The sequence below is a fragment of the Etheostoma spectabile genome, unplaced genomic scaffold, assembly GCF_008692095.1.
Source record: "Etheostoma spectabile isolate EspeVRDwgs_2016 unplaced genomic scaffold, UIUC_Espe_1.0 scaffold00019166, whole genome shotgun sequence".
Lineage (NCBI taxonomy): Eukaryota > Metazoa > Chordata > Actinopteri > Perciformes > Percidae > Etheostoma > Etheostoma spectabile.
Window position 1 is genome coordinate 8000 of NW_022604716.1, and position 21133 is coordinate 29132.

Here is a 21133-nt window from a genome sequence, read left to right on the forward strand (position 1 = left end):
TCCATTGACTGGTGATGCACCCACGGTAACTAAGCGCACCCTTTGCCCTTTGTATTAAATGTTAGTACCTCAAGCCTTGGAGGTGATTGCAGAATTATTTACAAAGATGTCCAAAATAAGGACCAAAAAGAATATTGAGACATGTACTAATCAGGAAGGACGACACCCAGAATAATAGACTCGTTAAAAAAGGGAGCAGAAAAAGAACACAACAGTACCGATTGAATCAGTGTTTTTCTTTTTTACAAAGTACAGTCTCTTTTATTCTGTGTGAAACCTCAGGAAGCAGTTGCTGGTGGATGTGAAGCAGAGGTGGACATCACATTTTTGGCACTTGGCTTTAGGTGTACCATTGCATTCTGGAACCTTGCATCTCCCTTTCTTCTCACACATGACCATCCAGTGGGCTGTTGCGTCCAGACGCACATCTGGGACCGGAATGGGTGTAGTGGGTCCTCTTCTCCTCTTTTCATCATACTCCCCAGCAATTGTGGAACGGGGACGACCTCTCTTACGATCCAGATTCTTGCCAGTTTTGCACAGGCTTTCTGCAATATACGACTTGAACGTATAAAGCTTCATCTGTTCCTTTTTCCTCATCCCAGTGCTGCTGCAGTCTCTCCTGTAGAGCAGCCAGGCAGTCACGATGGTCATGTCGATAAAGTGGAACATCAGCCGGTGGTACCACTTCTTCGACCTGATTTTATTGCGGTACAGTGAAATGAGAGAGTCCAGCAGATCAACCCCACCCATATTCTTATTATACTCTCACCACAGCAGGACTGGGGACTTTGATGACCTTCTTCTGTTTGCGATCCCACCTCAACCTTGGTGACTGGGTGTGCGCCAATGTAGTAACTGAGCAGACTAACTCAACGGTTATCATACCACTTCACAGCATGCAAGGTGGTTTCCCCAACCATGGCCGTCTTCTGTTCAAAAGACCCACGTCCTGTTCTCTTCAACTCAGCGTTACACATCAAGTTGACACCCGTAGTCTGTTGCCACGAATAGTACCAGTACAGTGAATTCCCTGGTGAGCTAGTGTGAGTATCAGAGGGACACTTGTGAACCAGTTGTTAAAGAATAACTTGTAGTTCTGCTGTGTGGGTATTGGCTGGGCCAGGCAAAGGACAACGTTGTCACTTGCTCCTACATCCGGCAGCTCAGGGGGTTGCACAACTCTCCCTGTGTAAATCTCAAAATTGTGCAGGAACACCATCAGAGCCAGCCAAGATAAGTATCTTGTAGCCCCATCTTTTTGGTTTTGATGGCAGATATGGTTTGAGTCTATTTCTTCCCTTGAAAGGGACCATCTGCTCATCTACAGCCAGCTTCTCACCCATTGGGATTGTCTGCAGCTTCAAGGTAAGATGAGTGACCAGTGGTCTGATTTTGTGGAGTAGGTCAACATTTTCTCCTTGTCTCACTTGATTGTTGTTGTTGAAGTGCAGGGATTTTTTGATGAACTCCCATCTGTTTAGTGCCATGGTGTCAGCTACCTGGGACACTCGGGTGGCTTTGTTCCAAAACATGCGGGTGCCTGGTAATCCAAACAAGGACATGTACACTGCTGTACCCATGAACTGCTCAAGTTCTTTAGTAGTGATGTTAAGGGGCTTGTTGGTGTCACACTGAATGGCATATAAATTTGACTGTTCTACAACTACTTCCAGAAGGTCTTCAGAAAAAAACATCTTGAAGTATTCGTAGGGGCACATGATGTTGTCTTATTTGGCAGGCTGGCCTGCCATTCTGGGTAATCAGTGATGTTGGCACTGTGGGGTGTCCACCGGGGTAAGCGTGGAACATCTTCTTCTGATGCATCATCATCAACTTCATTGTCCTCTTCATCCACAGACTCATTGTCATCAGATAGGCCATCTGTTTTCAAAAAGGGAAGGTTAAAATTAGAATAGGTCATATACCTCTCTTCACCCACCCACACGCACACATGCTCGCGCACACACACACGCACACACACACACACACACACACATACACATATTGGGGCTCAGTGGTAGAGCGGTTGCCTGCCAATCGGAAGGTTGGTGGTTCGATCCCCGCCCCTGCAGTCATTGTCGAAGTGTCCTTGGGCAAGACACTGAACCCCGAGTTGCCCCCGGTGCTGCGCATCGGAGTGTGAATGTGTATGAATGTTTATCTGATGAGCAGGTGGCACCTTGTACGGCAACCCCGGCCACAGTGCATGAATGTGTGTGAATGGTGAATGTTTCCTGTAGATGTAAAAGCGCTTTGAGCAGTTAAGACTGGAAAAGTGCTATATAAATACAGCATTTACATTTACACACACGCATGTTCATTACATACAGTATGTTACTCTACTGACTGAATTCTGATCTCCTTATTCTCCCTCAAACCTGATTCTTGGGTCCACTCTTCCTCACTGTCACTCTCCTCAAGCTCACTGTCCTCACTGTCAGAAGGAATAAGCCTAACTGCTCGATCATCTTCCTTACACCCATAAAATGTTTGTGCATCCATTTCCTGTAAGTAATAGTAAATAGTAAAGCAAAAAATTGATTATGGTGATAACTATGCATCCCTGCACATCTCTATCCATGAGAATGTTATTGTTCAAACAAAAGTGGTCTAACTGCGCAATGTTGCCCTGAGGCAACGAATGAAAAACTACCATTTTACTATATAAATAAAGACAAAAAGTGTCTTTACTCAATCAAATATGCTTCTTCACATATTAAATTACATCACAGATATTATTTATACAAAGTTATTCAAATTTAAACATGTGAAAAAGTGAAATTTATCTTACCTTCTGCTAGCAGTGTGTCCAAGTCGGCAATGGTTCCAAAAAGGACTTTTCCCGCCACAGACAAAAGGTCAAACCGACGCCCACCTCAAATTTCATTGGTCACAGACTTATCATCTGACTTTTAATTTGATTTGTTACTTTTAAAAACTTAAAGGGGGGGTGTGTGGGCCAAAATAGTGGTTTGTTGCCTGAGGGCAACATCATGCCATAGAGGGTTAATAAATAAATAAGGTAATTATTACAAAGGTGAATAAATAAAGAAGCTAATTAAAAGAGATATATACATTTATGTCTCACTGTGTAATTTAATTTCTACCTACATTTATTTGTTTATTGTATTTTTTGGGGCAATTAATTGGATGCTTATTTATTTATTGAGCATTTATTTATTTCTGTATTTATTTTTAAATATGGTAGACATGGTCCTCCATAATGGTGTGTGCCAGCTCTGAGCAGATGAAATGTTTTGAGTGTGGGGGTGTGGGACACAAGCGGAGTCCCCACAGAAAGCAAGCGCCGGCTGATGGCGAGGCTGCGGCGCCAGAAACTCCGTCCGCGGGGGCTGGCGGCCCGGGTTCGGCTGATGTTGAGCCCGGTGCCGGGTCCGATGCGGCTGGAGTGACTGGGGCGGCGGGGGAGATGTGGAACCTCGCAGTGCTGCGGATGCGGATACGTTCTAGAGGATTGTCTAATAGACTGAACAATATCCTGGAACTTATCATACACTCTGACCATTCTTATTGTGTTCCAGATCGGTCAATCATGGTCAATGTTTTCTGTGTTTGGGACGTTCTTCATGTGTGTAAATTGTATGGTTTTTTATGTTTTCTGCACTTAAAGCTTTTGGTTTTGGTGATTACCTTGTCTTGGGTTGGGCTATTGCATAATGGTGTACAGTGTTTGTTGAAGATGGGGGAAGGGCTGAGTTGGCCCATTCCTGTGCATAGGGGGATACGACAGGGTTGACCTACATTGGGACAGCTGTATACTTTAGCAATCAAGCCTTTCCTGTGCAGGATGAGAGCTCGACTTTTCCAGCCGGGGTCTTCAGGTATGGTGCGTCCTCTTACTGTTTCACCTTATGCCGATGATGTCAATGTTTTAGTTTGCAGTCTGAAGGATGTCAAGAGTTTGCAGGATGCTCTTATGAGAGGAACACATCTGCACGGGTGAACTGGGCTAAAAGTGAGGCATTGTTAGTGGGTCAGTGGAGAGATGGAGCAGTGCCCAGTCTGCCAGGGGGACTTGAGTTTTTGATTATGGAGGGGTTTGTACAGAGGAATTGGGAGGGAGTGAGGGAGAAGGTGTGCGCTCGGTTGTTTAAATGGCGGTGGGTGCTGCCTCAGCTGTCCTATAGGGGAGTTTTGGTCGCCAATAACTTGGTTGCCTCGACCCTTTGGCATAAGCTTGTTGCCGTTGTACCACCTAGAAGCCTGATGGAGGACATTCAGAGAGCCATGGTGGATTTCTTCTGGTCGGAGAGGCACTGGGTGATGGCAGCTGTTCTGTACCTACCTGTTGCTGAAGGGGGCCAGGGGCTGGTGGATATTCTATCAAAACTTGCCTCCTTTCGTATCCAGACTGCCCAGAAACATTTGTAAAACTGTGGACCCAGCTGGCTTGATCCAGCCCGATTGCTCCAGAGGAGGGCTGGGCGGATGGGTTAAGGGTTGAACACCCTTATTACCTGCTGATGGACAATTTGGTGGGTTTTAGTAGTGTGTGGGCTGTGAAGGGTGTGTTGTGCTCTGTGGGGGAGGGGGGGAGTTGGTGCTCAAGGTTTGATTGGAATGCATAGAACTTTTCTATTGATTGTATTTGTTTAGTTTTTTTGTCTGTTTGTTGGTTCTTCTGTGATCTGAAAATGGTCCAATAAAGGGACTTTTAAAGCATATTTTACTGCTTTTTACACTGCCCCCTTGTGGGTCAAGTACAAAGAGGCAAGCTTCAATAAGCTGCGGGTTGCTTATAATGATTGTCTGCGCATTCTACTAAGGAAACCTTGGAGATATAATGCAAGTGAATTGTTTTGTCAAGCAGGAGTAACTGTTATGATACTGAGGAAGGATTCCGGAGCGGACACCGGAGTAAAGAGATCAGGCAGGATTTATTGATTTAACTGGATGAGCCAAAGGGTAGAGGTGGATGTGAGGAAATCCAGGCTTGACAGAGCTCAGGTGATGGTGTGTCGAGGAGCGGTCACAGCGGGCAGGCAGGTAGACAACGAGTAGGCTCAGGGATAGCACTAAGACGGAAAGAGAACAGATTGTAAGCCAAATGACAAAAGTACTTGACAAACTATAAAGAGGCCGGCGCATAATACCAGGTGTGGTAATCTGACGAACTGGCGATAAGTGAGAGTTGAGCCAGGGTTTATAACAGCCAGGGTGATGAGTGATGAATAACAGGTGTGATGCAGGCGGTGATGAGGCACAGGTGCCGACGATCCAGGAGATGACACACCCACAACAACACACAGGGAAGACAGAGAACACACTGTAAAAAATTAATTCCCCTTTTGGTTGACTCAACTTCTGTTTTTGCGTCAAGTCAACTTTCAACTCAAAACTTTTCAATACTGTTGTTGAGATAACACGCATATCTGTGTTTTGCTCTAAAATTCTAATACACAGATGACACAACTGAGCTATTTTTGTCTTCTCAAAATGAAGTTGAAGTTCACCCTCTGGTTCAGCTTGCTACGTCATTTTGCACATGCACAGACCACATTAGTCAACCTGTCTTCCAGCGCGGCAGAGCAAAGCCGTTAACGGATCTCTCTCCTCTATCGGAGGACCAAGCGCGTTCACTTTTGGCGTAAGTAAACTTTTTGTACTGTCTAGCTACTATTTCAGTATAATTTTGAGTTTTGTCTTTTCTAAGTGAAAGTTTTAACTAGGGGTGATCCGAGTATCCGGTTGAAACGAGTATCCGGTACGGATAAAGCACTTTTGCCGAGTACAAGTATTATACGAGTAATATGAGTCAATATCCGTGCTCGGATTGAATACAACTCCTCAACTGTCCGCGCAGCGTTCTGTGATAATCACAGCGCCCACACCCCCCCCCCCCCTCCCCCCACCTACAAACCCGCTCGGATCAATCACACACACACAGAACATGGAGAAATGCGCTCCCTCGGCCTCTCTCTCTCTCTCTCTCTCTCTCTCTCTCTCTCTCTCTCTCTCGCTCGCTCCCGCTCCGTCAGGCAGGCAGTCAGCTTCAGGTTTGTTTTTAACTTTGGTTTGTAGTCCTTACATAGTATCCAGTAGATTTCTGGTGAACCTGGGGTTTGTAGTACTTACATAGTAACCAGTAGATTTCTGGTGAACGTGGGTTTCAGACATGCTGGTTTAAATGCAACTCCCGTTGCGTCTCTGCCATCAGAGATTAATTTTTTTTTACTGTCAGCTGCCCCCCCTGCCCCCTCTCTCTCTGTGTCTCTTTATTACTCACAGACACACACACACACACACACACACACACACACACACACACACGCACACACATATACCTGGTGTGGAAATAAAAAAATAAAAAAGAACCAAAAAAAGAAAGTTATAGTGAGTATGAAAACTCTTGTTCATTACATTTTACTTCATAATTGCAACTGCATGTGTTGTATTTATTGTTGCAAAACGTTCTGTATATAGTTTGTTTGTTACCATGACAACACCATTGATCTGAAGCTTGATGCTGTCATGTAAATAGTTTTCAAACCAGCAATAAATATAAATTTTTTTATCAACTCATATCAATTGCATGCTTAAATAACATACCGGTTAAATCCCCGCACATTTCAAGAGAACCCGACCCACTTCCGGTTTAGGCCCCGCCCACTCCGAGTACAGATCCGGATACAGATAATTCATGTGGTAAACAGATACAGATACAGATAATGCTGTACTTGCTCATCCCTAGTTTTAACGAAATACTGTGAACTGAGCATACACACCTACAATATAACGTGCAAGTTATATTGAATTATAACGTGCAACTACCCATACATATAATGGCTAGCTATATAGTAAAATGTATACGGTGCAAGTATGAACAAGGAGGACAGCTTCGTCGGCATTAAATATTCTTGCACGGCATCTATGTTGTGAATTCCTCACGTACGCTACGGAGACTGTGTAGGTTACAGTGTGTGTAATTACGGCTACGTTAGTTGCGTAGGGAAGTTACGTAAGAAATCCCCGCGACGACTTGTGTTTACGGCGGTTGCCTGTTCAGAAGTCAGAAACGATGTAAGTTTGTACTTTATATTTAGCTATTGTTGTAGCAGATTAAGCTGTTTCTGTGTTGTTTCATTCAGCAATGATTACTTAATGTTAACCATTTTACCCTGTGATGTGGAGCTGCTAGTTTATCTGTATGTTTCTAGCTTGCTAACTTTCCATTGTACATCACACATGTAACTGGCTAGTGTGTGATACGTTTTCGGGGCTTTAATCCTTACTGTGCTGGAGAGGATTATTTTTTACTTGCACAGTGTGATAGCTGTACATTTTTATTCAATGGGCAGTTGTAGCACAGAAATGATAAACTAACCACAAGCTACCTCACGTGTGTGTGTGTGTGTGTAAAAGATGTAGGCCTTGTAAACTAGGGAAAGGGTTGACCAATGCATTATTTTTGATTGACATTAAATAGCCTTCCAACATAGGGCTTAGTAAATGTAAATGTGCTGTATTTATATAGCGCATTTCCAGTCTTAACAACTGCTCAAAGCGCTTTTACATCTACAGGAAACATTCACCATTCTGTGGCCGGGGCTGCCGTATGGTGCCACAAGCACATCAGATAAACATTCACACACATTCACACTCCGATGCGCAGCACCTGGGGCAACTCGGGGTTCAGTGTCTTGCCCAAGGACACTTCGACAATGACTGCAGGGGCGGGGATCGAACCACCAACCTTCCGATTGGTTTTCGATGACATTCGATGACAGCCAATGAAGTGTAGCATTATTAATGCTGTCCAAGGTGCTGAACCAGCTGAGTTTTTTTCCTGAATATTTATTAATTATTATCTGGACGCAGGTTCAAATCTCAGTTGGGGCTGTCTGTGATACATTATTAAAGATAAATAGATATTTATTGATTAATGGATTTTTTTTTATCTCAAGTCAAGTAAATACCTTAAAATAAACAACTTCAGGTAGTGTACAATTACAAAAAATACTAAAGCACAACTTATAATATATTATAACATGGTTGTACTTGACTTACTCACCACTTATATTATGGTCTTCTTAGTATGTGTAACATTACAATTTCTTAAAACCTTTGCATTCAATTAAAGACATTTTACTGTTCTCTTAACGTCATAAACTTATTAATGAGACATGTAAACATTGGTCAATGTAATGTTTTGTTTATTAAATACAACAATGACAGTTTTAACACACCAAGTCCAATAGTGCAAGGTCACACATACATAAAATCAAATAATATGTAAAATAAATATGAAATGGGCCAAATATACAGTATATACACACTTAACGCCCTCGCTCATTGTCCATCATTTTCCCTTTTTGACCACCCACCTCCGTTTTTCTGACTCATAAAAAACAAAATCCTGGAACTCTTTCTGGGACATCTCCTTCTCCATGCCCTGGTCTTTGTAGATAGAAAAGACTTTAGCAGGGCAGTAAATGTACTTCCCTAATACTCCAGGGAATCCAGTGTGTATATGCGGACTGTTTGGGCCCTGCTTCAGTTCCATTCTTCAATTTCGACACTTGCGATCTGTGAGCTGGGGCTCCTCTGCTGTCCTCTGTCCTCCACCCTTTTCTTTGTGGCATCCAGTTCTTGCTGAAAGAACTCTGTCTGTGCTAAGTCATTAAAGGGCATTTTTGGGTTTGTCAAGCCTTCAGCAACATAGGCTTTTAAAACCTGGATGGAAGAACCATCATTCTCATACCTGGACTTTGGCTGGCCACATGAAAGACATGTTTTTGTCTGTGCCGTTTTTTGCACTGGCTGTTGTTGTTGCTGCTGCTGCTGCTGTTTGTCCATTATGTTTCTAACTATTTTCTCAATAGAGTCTTGAGTTAGAGGTGGGCTTGGGTCTGCACAGGTGGTGGTGGTGGTGGATTAACAACTGCAGCAGACATGGTAACAACTGGCACACTGGTAGTCTTACTCCCCCTTGGTCTGAGAGTGCCAGAGTTCCTGCCTCTTTTGCAGTTTTTCTGGGCTGGTATTTAAAGAGGAACTGGTGTTTAACAATTTGCTGAGGTAAATGTAAATGTGCTGTATTTATATTGCGCTTTTCAGTCTTAACAACTGCTCAAAGCGCTTTTACATCTACAGGGAACATTCACCATTCACACACATTCATACACATTCATACACATTCATACACTGTGGCCGGGGCTGCCGTACAAGGTGCCACCTGCTCATCAGATAAACATTCACACACATTCACACTCCGATGTGCAGCACCGGGGGCAACTCGGGGTTCAGTGTCTTGCCCAAGGACACTTCGACAATGACTGCAGGGGCGGGGATCGAACCACCAACCTTCCGATTGGCACTGAGCCACAGCCGCCCCGAGGTGCTTTAATACTGTGCAATATGTAGTTTAGTTGTTGGATGGAGCATGCTGTTTGGGTCTTTACAGGAGTTGTGTACTAGGCCAGCATAGTCCTGGTCTACAAGCTTGAACATGTCCTTCTGACCACGGTGTTTATTAAGCAGGTCGTCAATAGCCTTTTTCATAGGGGTTGGCCAGCGCTTGTGGTCCAAAACAAACACCCTTCCACCTCTCTTCACCGTTCCAGTGCGAGCATCAGTTGGTGAGGAAAGGAATGGGAGAGATAGTGGACTTCTGGTTTCTATAACAACAAAAGACAGAGTACAATAAGTAATTCTGGCCAAAAAAGGACAAAACAAACCAACCACAAAACAATTCACACAATTGGGTGGAATCTCATTTTCCAGTTGGTAAGTTTGTTTAGACAATGGCTGATGGATTATTATGTTTATGAGAATGTCTATTCAATAACACATTTCATAAAGTCCTCATATTGTCTCCTCTCTGTCAGGGTTTGCCCATATTATATCCCTCGCGAATTTTCACATGTGGTTGTGATGGCAGTTTATGTGCCACACAGAAATGTGTCTAAGGAGACGGCCGTGGAGATCCAAGTGGCCGTGCACAGGATTGAGACTGCGTCGCCTGACGTGTTTGTTGTGATAACTGGAGATTTTAACCATTGCAACATAAAGTCAAGTGGGTCTCACTACTACCAACATGTTAAATGCAATACAAGGGGGGAAGCGGTCCTCGACCACTGCTACACTAAGGTTAAGGAGGCGTATATGTCCAGACGTCTGCCAAGTCTGGGCAAGGCGGACCATAACCTGATCCTGCGCTGTCCCAAATATCTCCCACTCGTAAAGAGGAACAAAAAGGAAACGATCACGGAGAAAAAGATTTCAAAAGACACGATTGAGAGACTGAAAGATGCGTTTGAAAATACGGACTGGGCGATTTTTGAAAATAGTGCCAAGGACATAAATGAACTTACTGAGTCCGTATGTGGGTATATCAATTTTTTTAATGATTTGGTTGTAGAGGAAAAGAGTGTTAGGATATATGCAAATTGTAAACCCTGGATGAATGCGGAGATTAAAGGGTTAATTAATGACAAAAGGAAATCCTTTGCTAGGGGAGACAAGGATACACTGAAAAAGATCCACAAAGATCTTAAAAGGGAGATAAATAAAGAGAAATATCTGTATAAATGTGAAATAGAAAATAATTTTAAAGTAAATAATATGAAGAAAGTCTGGGAAGGAATGCGGTTAACGAGTGGTTATGCAGGGAAAGGGAAGGTAAATAGTTTTCAGTTAAATGGCACAAGAGAATATGCTAATAACCTAAATCATTTTTATAATAGATTTGACAAGATAGACTTTTCTGATGAAAGACAAAGTTTTAGGGAAATGATTGAGAGCACAGAGGATGATGACTATACCCTACAAACAACCAATCAGGAGGTGTATGGTATGTTTATGGGGCTAAAAGCTACCAAAGCAGTAGGTCCAGATGGACTGTCTCCAAAAGTATTAAAAGGCTGTGCTTTTCAGTTGGCAAACATTTTTTCAAGTATTTTTAATTACTGTTTCTCTCATAAAGTGTTGCCTGATTTATGGAAACAATCTTGCATTATACCAGTACCTAAAAACAAAGCCTGTGAGTGTATGAATGATCTAAGACCAGTGGCTTTAACCTCCATAGCTATGAAGAGTGTATGTGAGAAAATCATGTTGAATAGTCTGAAGACTATGTTAGAATTCTATACTATGATTTTAGCTCAGCGTTCAATACGATACAACCACACATCCTGGTAAATAAGCTCCAGGTGTTTTTATCTCATTCATTTTAAATTTTTTAGAAAACAGGTCTCAGTTTGTCAAGTTAAACTCAAAAGTTAAGTCAGACAATATTTTGTCAAATACAGGGTCACCTCAGGGAGTTTCAGTTTTATCACCTTTTCTTTTTACCATTTATACGGCAGACTAACGTCCACAGCAGGCGAGCTGTCAGATTGTTAAATTTGCTGACGACACAGCGCTCATTGGGTTAATCAAAAATGATGACTATAGTTGCTATCAAAATGAGATAAAAGCCTTTGCTGATTACTGTGATATGCATTTCCTGGAACTCAATGTTAAGAAAACTAAAGAATTAGTTATAGATTACAGGAGAAATAAGATCAAAGCTGAGGCAGTGGAAATCAAAGGTGTAGAAATAGAAAGAGTGAACACATACAAGTATCTCGGGATTGTTTTTAACGACAAGCTAACATGGTCCGATCATGTTGACTCATTGATGAAAAAATTAAGTCCACGGGTCTACTGTATGAGGAAGTTGCAGTCCTTTTAAGGTGAATACAGATTTGGTGAGAATGTTTTTTATGTCAGTCATATGTAGTGTTTGGAGTTCCTGTGTGGTGGGGTGGGGGGGAAACGCTGGGGTAACTGAGAAGGCCAGGATTGATAGAGTGACTAAAAAGGCTGGGAAAGGGCAGGGTTATAGAGCGCAGTGGTAGGCTAAACCCTCCTGTGACACAAACAAAGCGGTATGCTCTTTTTTTTTTATAACTCAGGCTATTAGACAGCACAACAAGCACTTCGAACGTACATTTTTATGAGTTTTTTTTAAATTTTATTTAATTTAATTTTTATTTATATGTAGCCAGGTTAAACAGTTTTTTTTAGATTAGTACCATTGTAGTGTTCTGTTTCCTCAAGGGGGCAGTGTTACGCTAAGAGTAGCGGCAAGGCGAATCTCACTTTAGCGCCTAATTTTGCCGAGACACCAAAAAACCAGGAAGTGACATTACCGGTAGGTGACTGACTGCTGTGGTGTGGATTTCTGTTTATGTGTGAGACCATTTCTTTAGAGCTGTAAGAGTTGTGCATATCTCCGCCACGCTGAGGGCCACACTGAACAGCGGGGTTAGCAGGGGAGATATATCCGTTGAAATCCCGGTGTGTGTTGAAGCACAGGTTGCACACTGGAGTGAAAAGAGGTGCCACTACTGTTGTCTAGAGTTAAGCCAAGTGCTCGCCAAGTGCTGAGGGAAACTATTAAAGCTGATAGTTTTGTCAGATTAGGAAATAATTAACATTCTGTTAGGTTATGTCCAGAATTGTTGTAAATCCTCGAATAAAACAATATTAACACTGTTCTTTACTAAGTTCAGTCGGGGAATAAAACAACCCACCAGAAAAAGAACAATTTTACTTGTGTACGGTCTCATCATTCTTTAGCAGGCCACATATATATTGTATTTATATATACTATTGTAGTGCATTTGTGATATTGTATTTATTCAAGAGTTTTTAATGGATATGATGGCGATTGTGAGTACTGTAATTTCCATTTCTATTGATAAAATAAACTTGACTTGACTTGACTTGATTTGATGTTGTTTCTCTCTGGACAGAGCTGACACCACTTCCTTTTTCTGTGCACCGTCGCCGTGTCCAGTTCCAAATCCCCGTCCTCTTCTAGGCCCCTTGTGACTGTGCCGCTGCAGCTGCCGCCGCTGCCACCGCCGCCACCACCACCACCACAGGACCTCCTTGCTGTGACGGCAAGCGCGGCGGATGCATCCGTGCGAGGCAGAAACTGCCGTCTCTCTATGAGCGGATTGAAAAGCGTCCTTCCCAATTGCTCGAGGAACGCCCTTCTCTTGTTGAGCTTGCCGCGCATCCACTCAGGCCTGAGCTCTCGCCACAGCACAAAGGCGTTGTAGGCGGACACGTTGAGGATGTTGTGGAACAGGGCGAGGGGCCAGCGCGCCGTCTTCCTGTGGCAGCTGTACGTGCCCACAAGCTTGTCGATGTTGTCCACGCCGCCCTTGCTGTGGTTGTAATGAAAGATGATGTCAGGTTTTGCTTGCCTGCTGGCGCCGACGCACGCATCCCCCGTGTGCAGTGTGCTCAGCAGCACCACGCTCCTATGCCTCTTGGGCACGTATGACACCAGAGTGGTGAAGGGAAACTTGGACGAGAAGACCGCATGGCCCTTGGTGGCGAGCAACGCCCCCGGTAGCTCGGGCTTGTTTTTGCGCATCGTGCCCACTAGGGATGAGCCGAGTACTCAGCTGAAACGAGTATCCGGTACGGATAAAGCACTTTTGCCGAGTACAAGTATTATACGAGTAATACGAGTCAATATCTGTGCTCGGATTAAATAAAACTCTCAGCTGACTGCGCTGCGCCCCTCCCCACACACACACACACACGCTTTGCTCACTCACACAGAACACGGAGAACAGCGCTCCCTATCCCTCTCTTTCTCTCTCTGTCTCTCTATCCCTCTCCCTCAGTAAATCAGGCCCGCGGGTCTGTCCCGTTAATGTTTAGGGTTTTTTCAGCTTCATGTTTGTTTTTAACTTCGGTTTGTATTACTTACATACTTAGTAACCAGTAGATGTCTGGTGAACGTGGGGTTTCAGACAAGCTGCTTGGTTTAAATGCAACTCCCGTTGCGTCTCTGCCGTCGGAGATTTTTTTTTTTTTAACTGTCAGCTACAGTTTCTCTCTCTCTCTCTCTGTGTCTCTCTCTTACTCTCACACACACACACACACACACACACACACTCACTTACACATACCTGGTGTGGAAATAAAAAAAATAAAAAAGAACCAAAAACAAAAAAAAACACACTGATCATAAAAAAATTTAAAGTTAAAAAAAGAAAGTTATATTGAGTATGAAAACTCTTGTTCATTACATTTTACTTCATAATTGCAACCGCCTGTGTTGTATTCATTGTTGCAAAACGTTCTGTATATAGTTTGTTTGTTACCATGACAACACCATTGATCTGAAGCTCGATGCTGTCATGTAAATAGTTTTCAACCTTGTGGAAGTAACGTGTCCAAACAAGATGATGAAACATGATGAAACGAGATGTAAGAAAAAAATTTAAAATACACATACACACACACACACACACACACACACACACAAAGACAATTGTACGGCAATGGTACAAATAACAAAACGAAAACAACAACAAAGCCACAAATACAACACCTCGAAAGGGCACCAGCTGCTCTTCCACCGTCACTTCGGCACCCGGTTGTAGCGGCGAGGCAGCTGCCACGTCCACGCATCCCACACCTCCGAAACAAGATGACGTATAAAAAAGAAAATGACGAACACAAGAAGACAAGACAAATGTGTCTACAGTGTATACTGTAAGTGTTGTGTGTGTGAGTGTGTGTGTATAATAAAAATATTTAGTAGACTAATGTCAAGCCGTTGTTTGTTTTTTAACCTCCCTTTCCACTCACCTTTGCCTTTCCGGTTTTTATAACAACTACAAGCCACAGGCCAGGATCCCAGGGACTCAAAGGAGGGACGATGCGAGGGTAGCAGAACTAATACGATTGACTGAATGTACCACGGGTCCCCGGGACCCAAAAGGACAACGTCAAGGGTCCCAGGGAACCGAAGGATAACGTCAAGGGTCCCCGGAACCCGAAGGACAATGTCAAGGGTCCCCATGACCCAAAGGGCAATGCCACGGAGCTAAATTCAAATCAAATCATAAGTGTTAATTATAGTGCGAAAAAGAGCAAAAAGCAAGTCAACTCCTTGATTCCAAGGTGAATGTAGTTGAACTACTAACAAGCTACAGGAAAAATGTATACTTGAACTAATACAGTCCCTGACAAAAGTCTTATCGCTTGTGTACAAATTGACCTGAAGTGCCGCTGAAATATATTTCTAATCAAGATTTATTTACATGAAATGGCTCATTTAAATCCCAACAGCTTCTGTAATAATGTTTCAGTGCAAAAAGAAAAAAGAAAAGAAAGAAAGTATTCTAATATTCACAGTAAAGCCCATTGAGTCAATTTTTTAAAAGACATAAGTGTTGTCGCCTTGTCATATGAGCTTCACCTGTGACTAATAATGGATCAATTAGGTCTCAGGTATGTATAAAAACAACCCCAGTACACTTAGCCCTTTGAGATTTCCTTGTGAAATGTAAAGGGCATTATAAATAAAATGTATTATTATTATTACTAGACCTTCACATCAACTGCAACTAGACATCTGCAAACATGCCTAAGATTCACCCTGAGACTAAAGTTTTGATTATCAAGAGGCTGAAGACCAGATCCACTGCTGATGTGGCAGACACCTTCAATGTGTCTCAGCGTCAAGTACAGAGGATTAAAAAAACATTTGAAGACACTGGAGATGTTTTTGACAAGCCCAGGTCAGGCAGACCCCGCAAGACAACTGCTCGAGAGGACTGTTTGTTTGCTCGAAAATCCAAGGCTAGCCCATTTTCCACTACAGCAAAGCTCCACCAGACCTGGTCCCCTGAAGTCCCTGTGTCAACCAGAACGGTTTGTCGGGACGCTGGAGAAGTGGAAGAAAGTGGATTTTTCAGATGAATCTTCTGTTGAATTACACCACAGTTGCCGCAAATATTGCAGGAGACGTACTGGAGACCGCATGGATCCAAGAATCACCCAGAAAACAGTGAAGTTTGGTGGCGGAAAAATCATGGTCTGGGGTTACATCCAGTATGGGGGTGTGCGAGAGATCTGCAGGGTGGAAGGCAACATCAATAGTTTCAAATACCAAATCTTAGCTACCTCTTATATTCCCAACCATAAAAGAGGCCAAATTCTCCAGCAGGATGGTGCTCCATCGCATACTTCCATCTCCACTTCAAAGTTCCTCAAGGCAAAGAAGATCAAGATGCTCCAGGATTGGCCGGCCCAGTCACCAGACATGAACATCATTGAGCATATGTGGGGTAGGATGAAAGAGGAAGCATGGAAAACCAAACCAAAGAATATTGATGAACTCTGGGAGGCATGCAAGACTGCTTTCCTAGCTATTCCTGATGACTTCATCAATACATTGTATGAATCCTTGCCAAACCGCATGGATGTAGTCCTTCAAGCTCATGGAAGTCATACAAGATATTAAATTTGAATCTCACAGCACCGCTATTTAATTTGCTGACATATTTTAGTATTTGTAGTAAATTTGTTCAATTTATGTATAGGCGACAAAACTTTTGTCTTGCCAAAATTTGACCTTTCTGTCTTGTTTAAATAATAAATCTTTTTTTAGTGCATTGAACATCATTTGGGAGGGTTTTAGCTTTTCATTGAGCTATTTCTTACACCAATTGATTAATTAAAAGTCAAGTTAATAGCAAGTGTTTCTACAAAATAGATAAGCGACAAGACTTTTGTCAGGGACTGTAGTGTGTTTACATTTAGTTCAGTGTTCCTCGACCCCAATGGAGAATGTGATGGTAGATGGGGCGAGAGTGTCCGATGGAGTGGAGCGGATGAGTGAGTTTGGAGAAGCGGCGCCAGGAGAGAGACAGTGACGTCGGGAGCAGCCAGCTGCATGGAGCAACAGTAACGGTGTCGAGGCAGAGGGTCACGGACACGATGAGGGATGGGGAACACCGAGCAGTGGAGACACCGGTTGTTTCGGAGGCGGTTACGGAGTGCGCATCGGGTGTGGAAGGAAAACACGTGCCCGAGTCACTGGGCCCATCAAAACGGTATGATAAAACTCTGACGGTACACGTTACTGTACAAGCTTAAATAGAGATGGCTACATTAGGGCTAATGAAGAATGTAAGACACCTGTGTGGGGGACTCATGGGGTGTAGGAAACTGGGTTTTAATAGGTATGAGATCATGTTGAGGACACTGGAAGAGAAGAACCGGATTTCAAATGTATTTGCCAAGACAGCGTGTCTGATGGGTCTGATGTGGAAAGTCCACATGATAGTAATATAGTTGGTACAACTATGAGTGCCGTTGGCTCTGGTTTGTTGGTGAATGAGGGAGTGGACGCGGCATGTAGCCTACAACTGTCCAATAGTGGTGAGATGGTGCTGGATGGTGGGATAGCTGTGGCGATGGAAAGCCCGGCTGACAACAGCACCTTATTCCCGACTGGGCTGGAGATAGATTTGACTGATAGTCGAGATCATGTAGTACGAAATAGTGCGAGGAGTCCGGAAGGATTACAACTCAATCCAACCGGGTTCTCTGTACCTATAAGATTGCTACTGCGTCCAAGTGATGAAGTTGAGGAACCCCGGTCTGCCACTGCGTCAGTGTTTGTGGCACAATTAGCTCCGACCACTGAGCAGATGCTGTGTGCCTCCGCTGTAATTACCGACAAACCAGCGGATAAAATTGTGGAGGGAGTGGATAAAGATATGGAATTTGACTTGACTAACTTCCTGCCCCAAAAGCATGTAAGGAGTACACAACAAAAATCTGCCAGAGCTACAGCTAAGACCAAAAAGAAACGTGTGTCTAGAATGGCCAATAGACCGTATCAGACTTGAGTGATTTTTTCAATCTGCTGTTGACACACATCCCACCTTCCTAACCCAAACCATGGTTGTTTTACAGTCCCTGAATGTGAACGGCCTGTGTTCATCGGCCAAGTATACAGCGATCCTTGATACCTTGGAATTTGACATTTTGTGTGTACAGGAAACAAAATGGGACAATGTGTCGGTACCGCTGAGTGGGGAGAAGTGGTCTGGGCAGCTACTGGCGAGTAATGGTAGCAATCGTCGGTGTGGGGTGGCAATCTTTTTTAATTTGTCTAGAGTCAGTGATATCACCTTGGTACACAAAGACCTTGATGGACGCCTTTTAATATCTGACTGTGTGTTTAATGGCACAGCGGTGCGAATCATCAATGTGTATGCATCGAACGTGGAGAGTGAACGGACATTATTTTTCCGTCAGTTGAGGAAATGGTGCACATTAACAACTGTTATTGTGGGGGATTTTAATGTGGCTCAGACGACCATGGATGTGTCCGCAAACAACAAGTTTGAATCATATATCAGCAAACAAGAATTGAAAGAACTGATGTTGGACAATGACTTGTGTGATGTGTGGAGGACCACACATCCTCATATGAGAGACTTTTAAAGGCAGCAGCTGGTGAACTCGGTGCTGAAACAGTCACATATCGACCTCTGTCTGGTGGCTTCTGGACTATGTAAGATGTGAATAGCCCATTGTATGTACGGAATAACTGGAGGGATCATAAAACCTTTCAATGTGTTTTTGAAGTTGCTGGAATGCGGAGGAATGCCGGGGTATGGTGCCTCAATTCCACTGTTTTAAATGATAGTGTCTTCAGAGTGTCGATTTGCTCTTTGTTAGATTCTGCAAAGAAAGAAATGTGTTTTATTTATTTATTTATTTATTTTATTTATTTATTAATTCAGGACAATGCACATTGATGAACCTGCACAACAGTACACGTAAATGAGCCAGATTGTAGCCCAAGGGCTAATTTCCATCTGCAGTCCAATAGGCAGGTTAGAGTTACAGTAAAAAGACATAGGATAGTAGCATTTAGTATATAAAATCAAGAAGAAACAAATAGAAAAAAGAGGAGAAAACCAAAAAACAAAAAAAACAAGTTAGCGGTGGATACATGTTTGGTTAGCTCTAAGCCACAGCTTCACCTGGCTCTTAAAGGAGGCCAGAGTAGGACACTCCCTTATAGTTGGAGGAAGTGTGTTCCATAATGCACTGCCTTTAATAGAGAGTGCATTATGACTGAATGAGGTTTTTCTAAAAGGAACCTCACAGTCCCTGTTTACAACAGCTCTTGTGATCCGAGTGTGTCTAAATTTAATAAACTCCAGCAATAGAGGTGGTGCCAGGCCATGAAGTACTTTATAAATTAAGCATAGTGAAGAAAATTTACAATTACTATCAAAACTCAGTAAGTTATATTTCTCTAAGATATTGCAATGATGATAAGAGAAAGGTTTTTTATCCAGAGTCTTAAGTGCCTTTTTGTACAGGAGCTCAACTAGTTTTAGGGTAGTAGTACCCAACAGAGACCAGCTAGTGATGCAATAGTTCACATGTGAAAGTATCATTGAATGCAGAAACATCAGAGCAGCTGAGTCTGATAGAGATCCTCTGATTTGTTTAAAATTATGAAGATTGAATTTGATTCTTTTGGATATCATTTTAACATGGTTTGTAAAAGAGAGTTTAGAGTCTATAATCACACCTAAATATTTACATTCATTAACAACTTCCAACTCTTCTGTGCCCAACATCACCCCCGATTGAGCAGGCATAACAGTAGAAGATTGCTTTGACAAGTATAAACAAACAGTTTTTTTTGCATTTAAAATAAGACATGATCTATTGAGCCATGTTTGTATGTGTGTAAGAGCTGCTGAGAGAACACGTGCAGCCTCCACAGGATCTTTTGCTTTAGTAAAAATTACAGCGTCATCGGCATAAAGCTGGACATTAACATGTAAACAGTATTCGGGTAGGTCATTAATATATAAAGAAAATAAAATTGGCCCCAGTATGGAGCCTTGGGGGACCCCTACTGAACAACCCACATAAGGAGAACAAACCCCGCCCACCATAGTGCATTGTTCTCTGTGAGACAAATACAAGTGAAACCAGTTAATAGTTTGAACAGAAAAATTGAAATATGACAATTTAGATAGCAGAAGTTTGTGATTGACGGTATCAAAGGCTCTTTTCAGATCCAGAAATACAGCACCAACACATCCATTTTTATCTAGCTGACATTTAATTGTTTCCATAAACATGGCCAGTGCAGTCTCGGTTGAGTGGTGTGGCCGAAACCCAAACTGCATTGGATGTAAAGGTGTTATACTATTGCTGAGGAACTCAATAATTTGTTTGCTAATCCATTTTTCAATAATTTTTGAAATTACAGGTAGAATGCTTATTGGTCTATAATTGTTCATGTCAGATTTGTCTCCAGCTTTAAATATTGGGATAACTGAAGCCAATTTCCACGCCTTAGGAACAATTGAAGTTTTTCTTTTATAAAGTTTTTATTGAGCATATATATATATCATATACAGTTTTCGATCAACAATACAAGCGGGGCTCAAGTATTTTTATATAACTGTACACATAAACAAAAACCAAAAACGAACAGAGCGGAAGCGGAATACAGTTTTGCAGCAGGAAGTACAATAATGATTTATATGGATAAAGTGAAAGGAAATAAGATTTTATACAGATACTGATTGTAAGAAGTCTATGAAGGGTTGCCAAATCTTATGAAAACCTGAAAGGTTGTCCTTCAACAAATATCTAATTTTTTCCAAATGTAAGGTATTGGACATATCCCGAAGCCACATTTTGCCAGTGGGTATTTCTGGGCCTTTCCTAATTTCCTAAAAAACTGTGATGCGCCAAGGATAATCAACAATGGTTCCGGTAATAATGTAATCTTAAAAATTCTTGACAGTACATTAAATACATCAGACCAGTAAGTGGCAACTTTGGGACAGGAAAAAAAAGCATGAAAAAGTGTTGCATTGAGGGACTGACATTTATCACAGTTTGATAAAGCATTCGGGAAGATGCTGTGGATCCTTACTTTGGAAAAATGAAGCCTATGTATAATTTTTAACTGTATAAGACAATGTCTCGTATTATTGGAGCAGGAGTGTATGTATTTCAAAGATTCCTCCCAAATCTCATTAGGAATATGGATACCCATGTCCTTCTCCCAACTATCTTTATATTTATTGGACGAGGGGGAAGAGATTGTTTGTAGTTTGTTATATATATCAGAGATAAATTTATCTTTATATGGAGGTATAGTGAAACATTCATCTAGCATAGATTGTGGTTGTGTCTCGAAACCTGGCATGAATTTTCGGATATAGTCTCTGACCTGTAGGTATCTAAAGAAATTATTGCTATTTAGTTTGAAAATTGACTGCAGTTGTGCAAAGGAAGCAAATTTACCTTCAGT

At 42.3% G+C, this 21133-nt stretch overlaps 1 protein-coding gene across 1 annotated transcript in view; it reads right to left on the reverse strand.

The window, feature by feature from the left end:
• Positions 1-261: 261 nt before the first annotated feature.
• The window catches only part of LOC116683971 (uncharacterized), a 41534-nt gene continuing 20662 nt past the window's right edge, over positions 262-21133 (reverse strand). The window contains 8 exon segments of the mRNA XM_032510022.1: positions 262-697; positions 889-998; positions 1431-1634; positions 1748-1884; positions 3238-3451; positions 12794-13043; positions 13146-13324; positions 14379-14452. Coding sequence (XP_032365913.1) covers positions 262-697; positions 889-998; positions 1431-1634; positions 1748-1884; positions 3238-3451; positions 12794-13043; positions 13146-13324; positions 14379-14452 — 1604 coding nt within the window.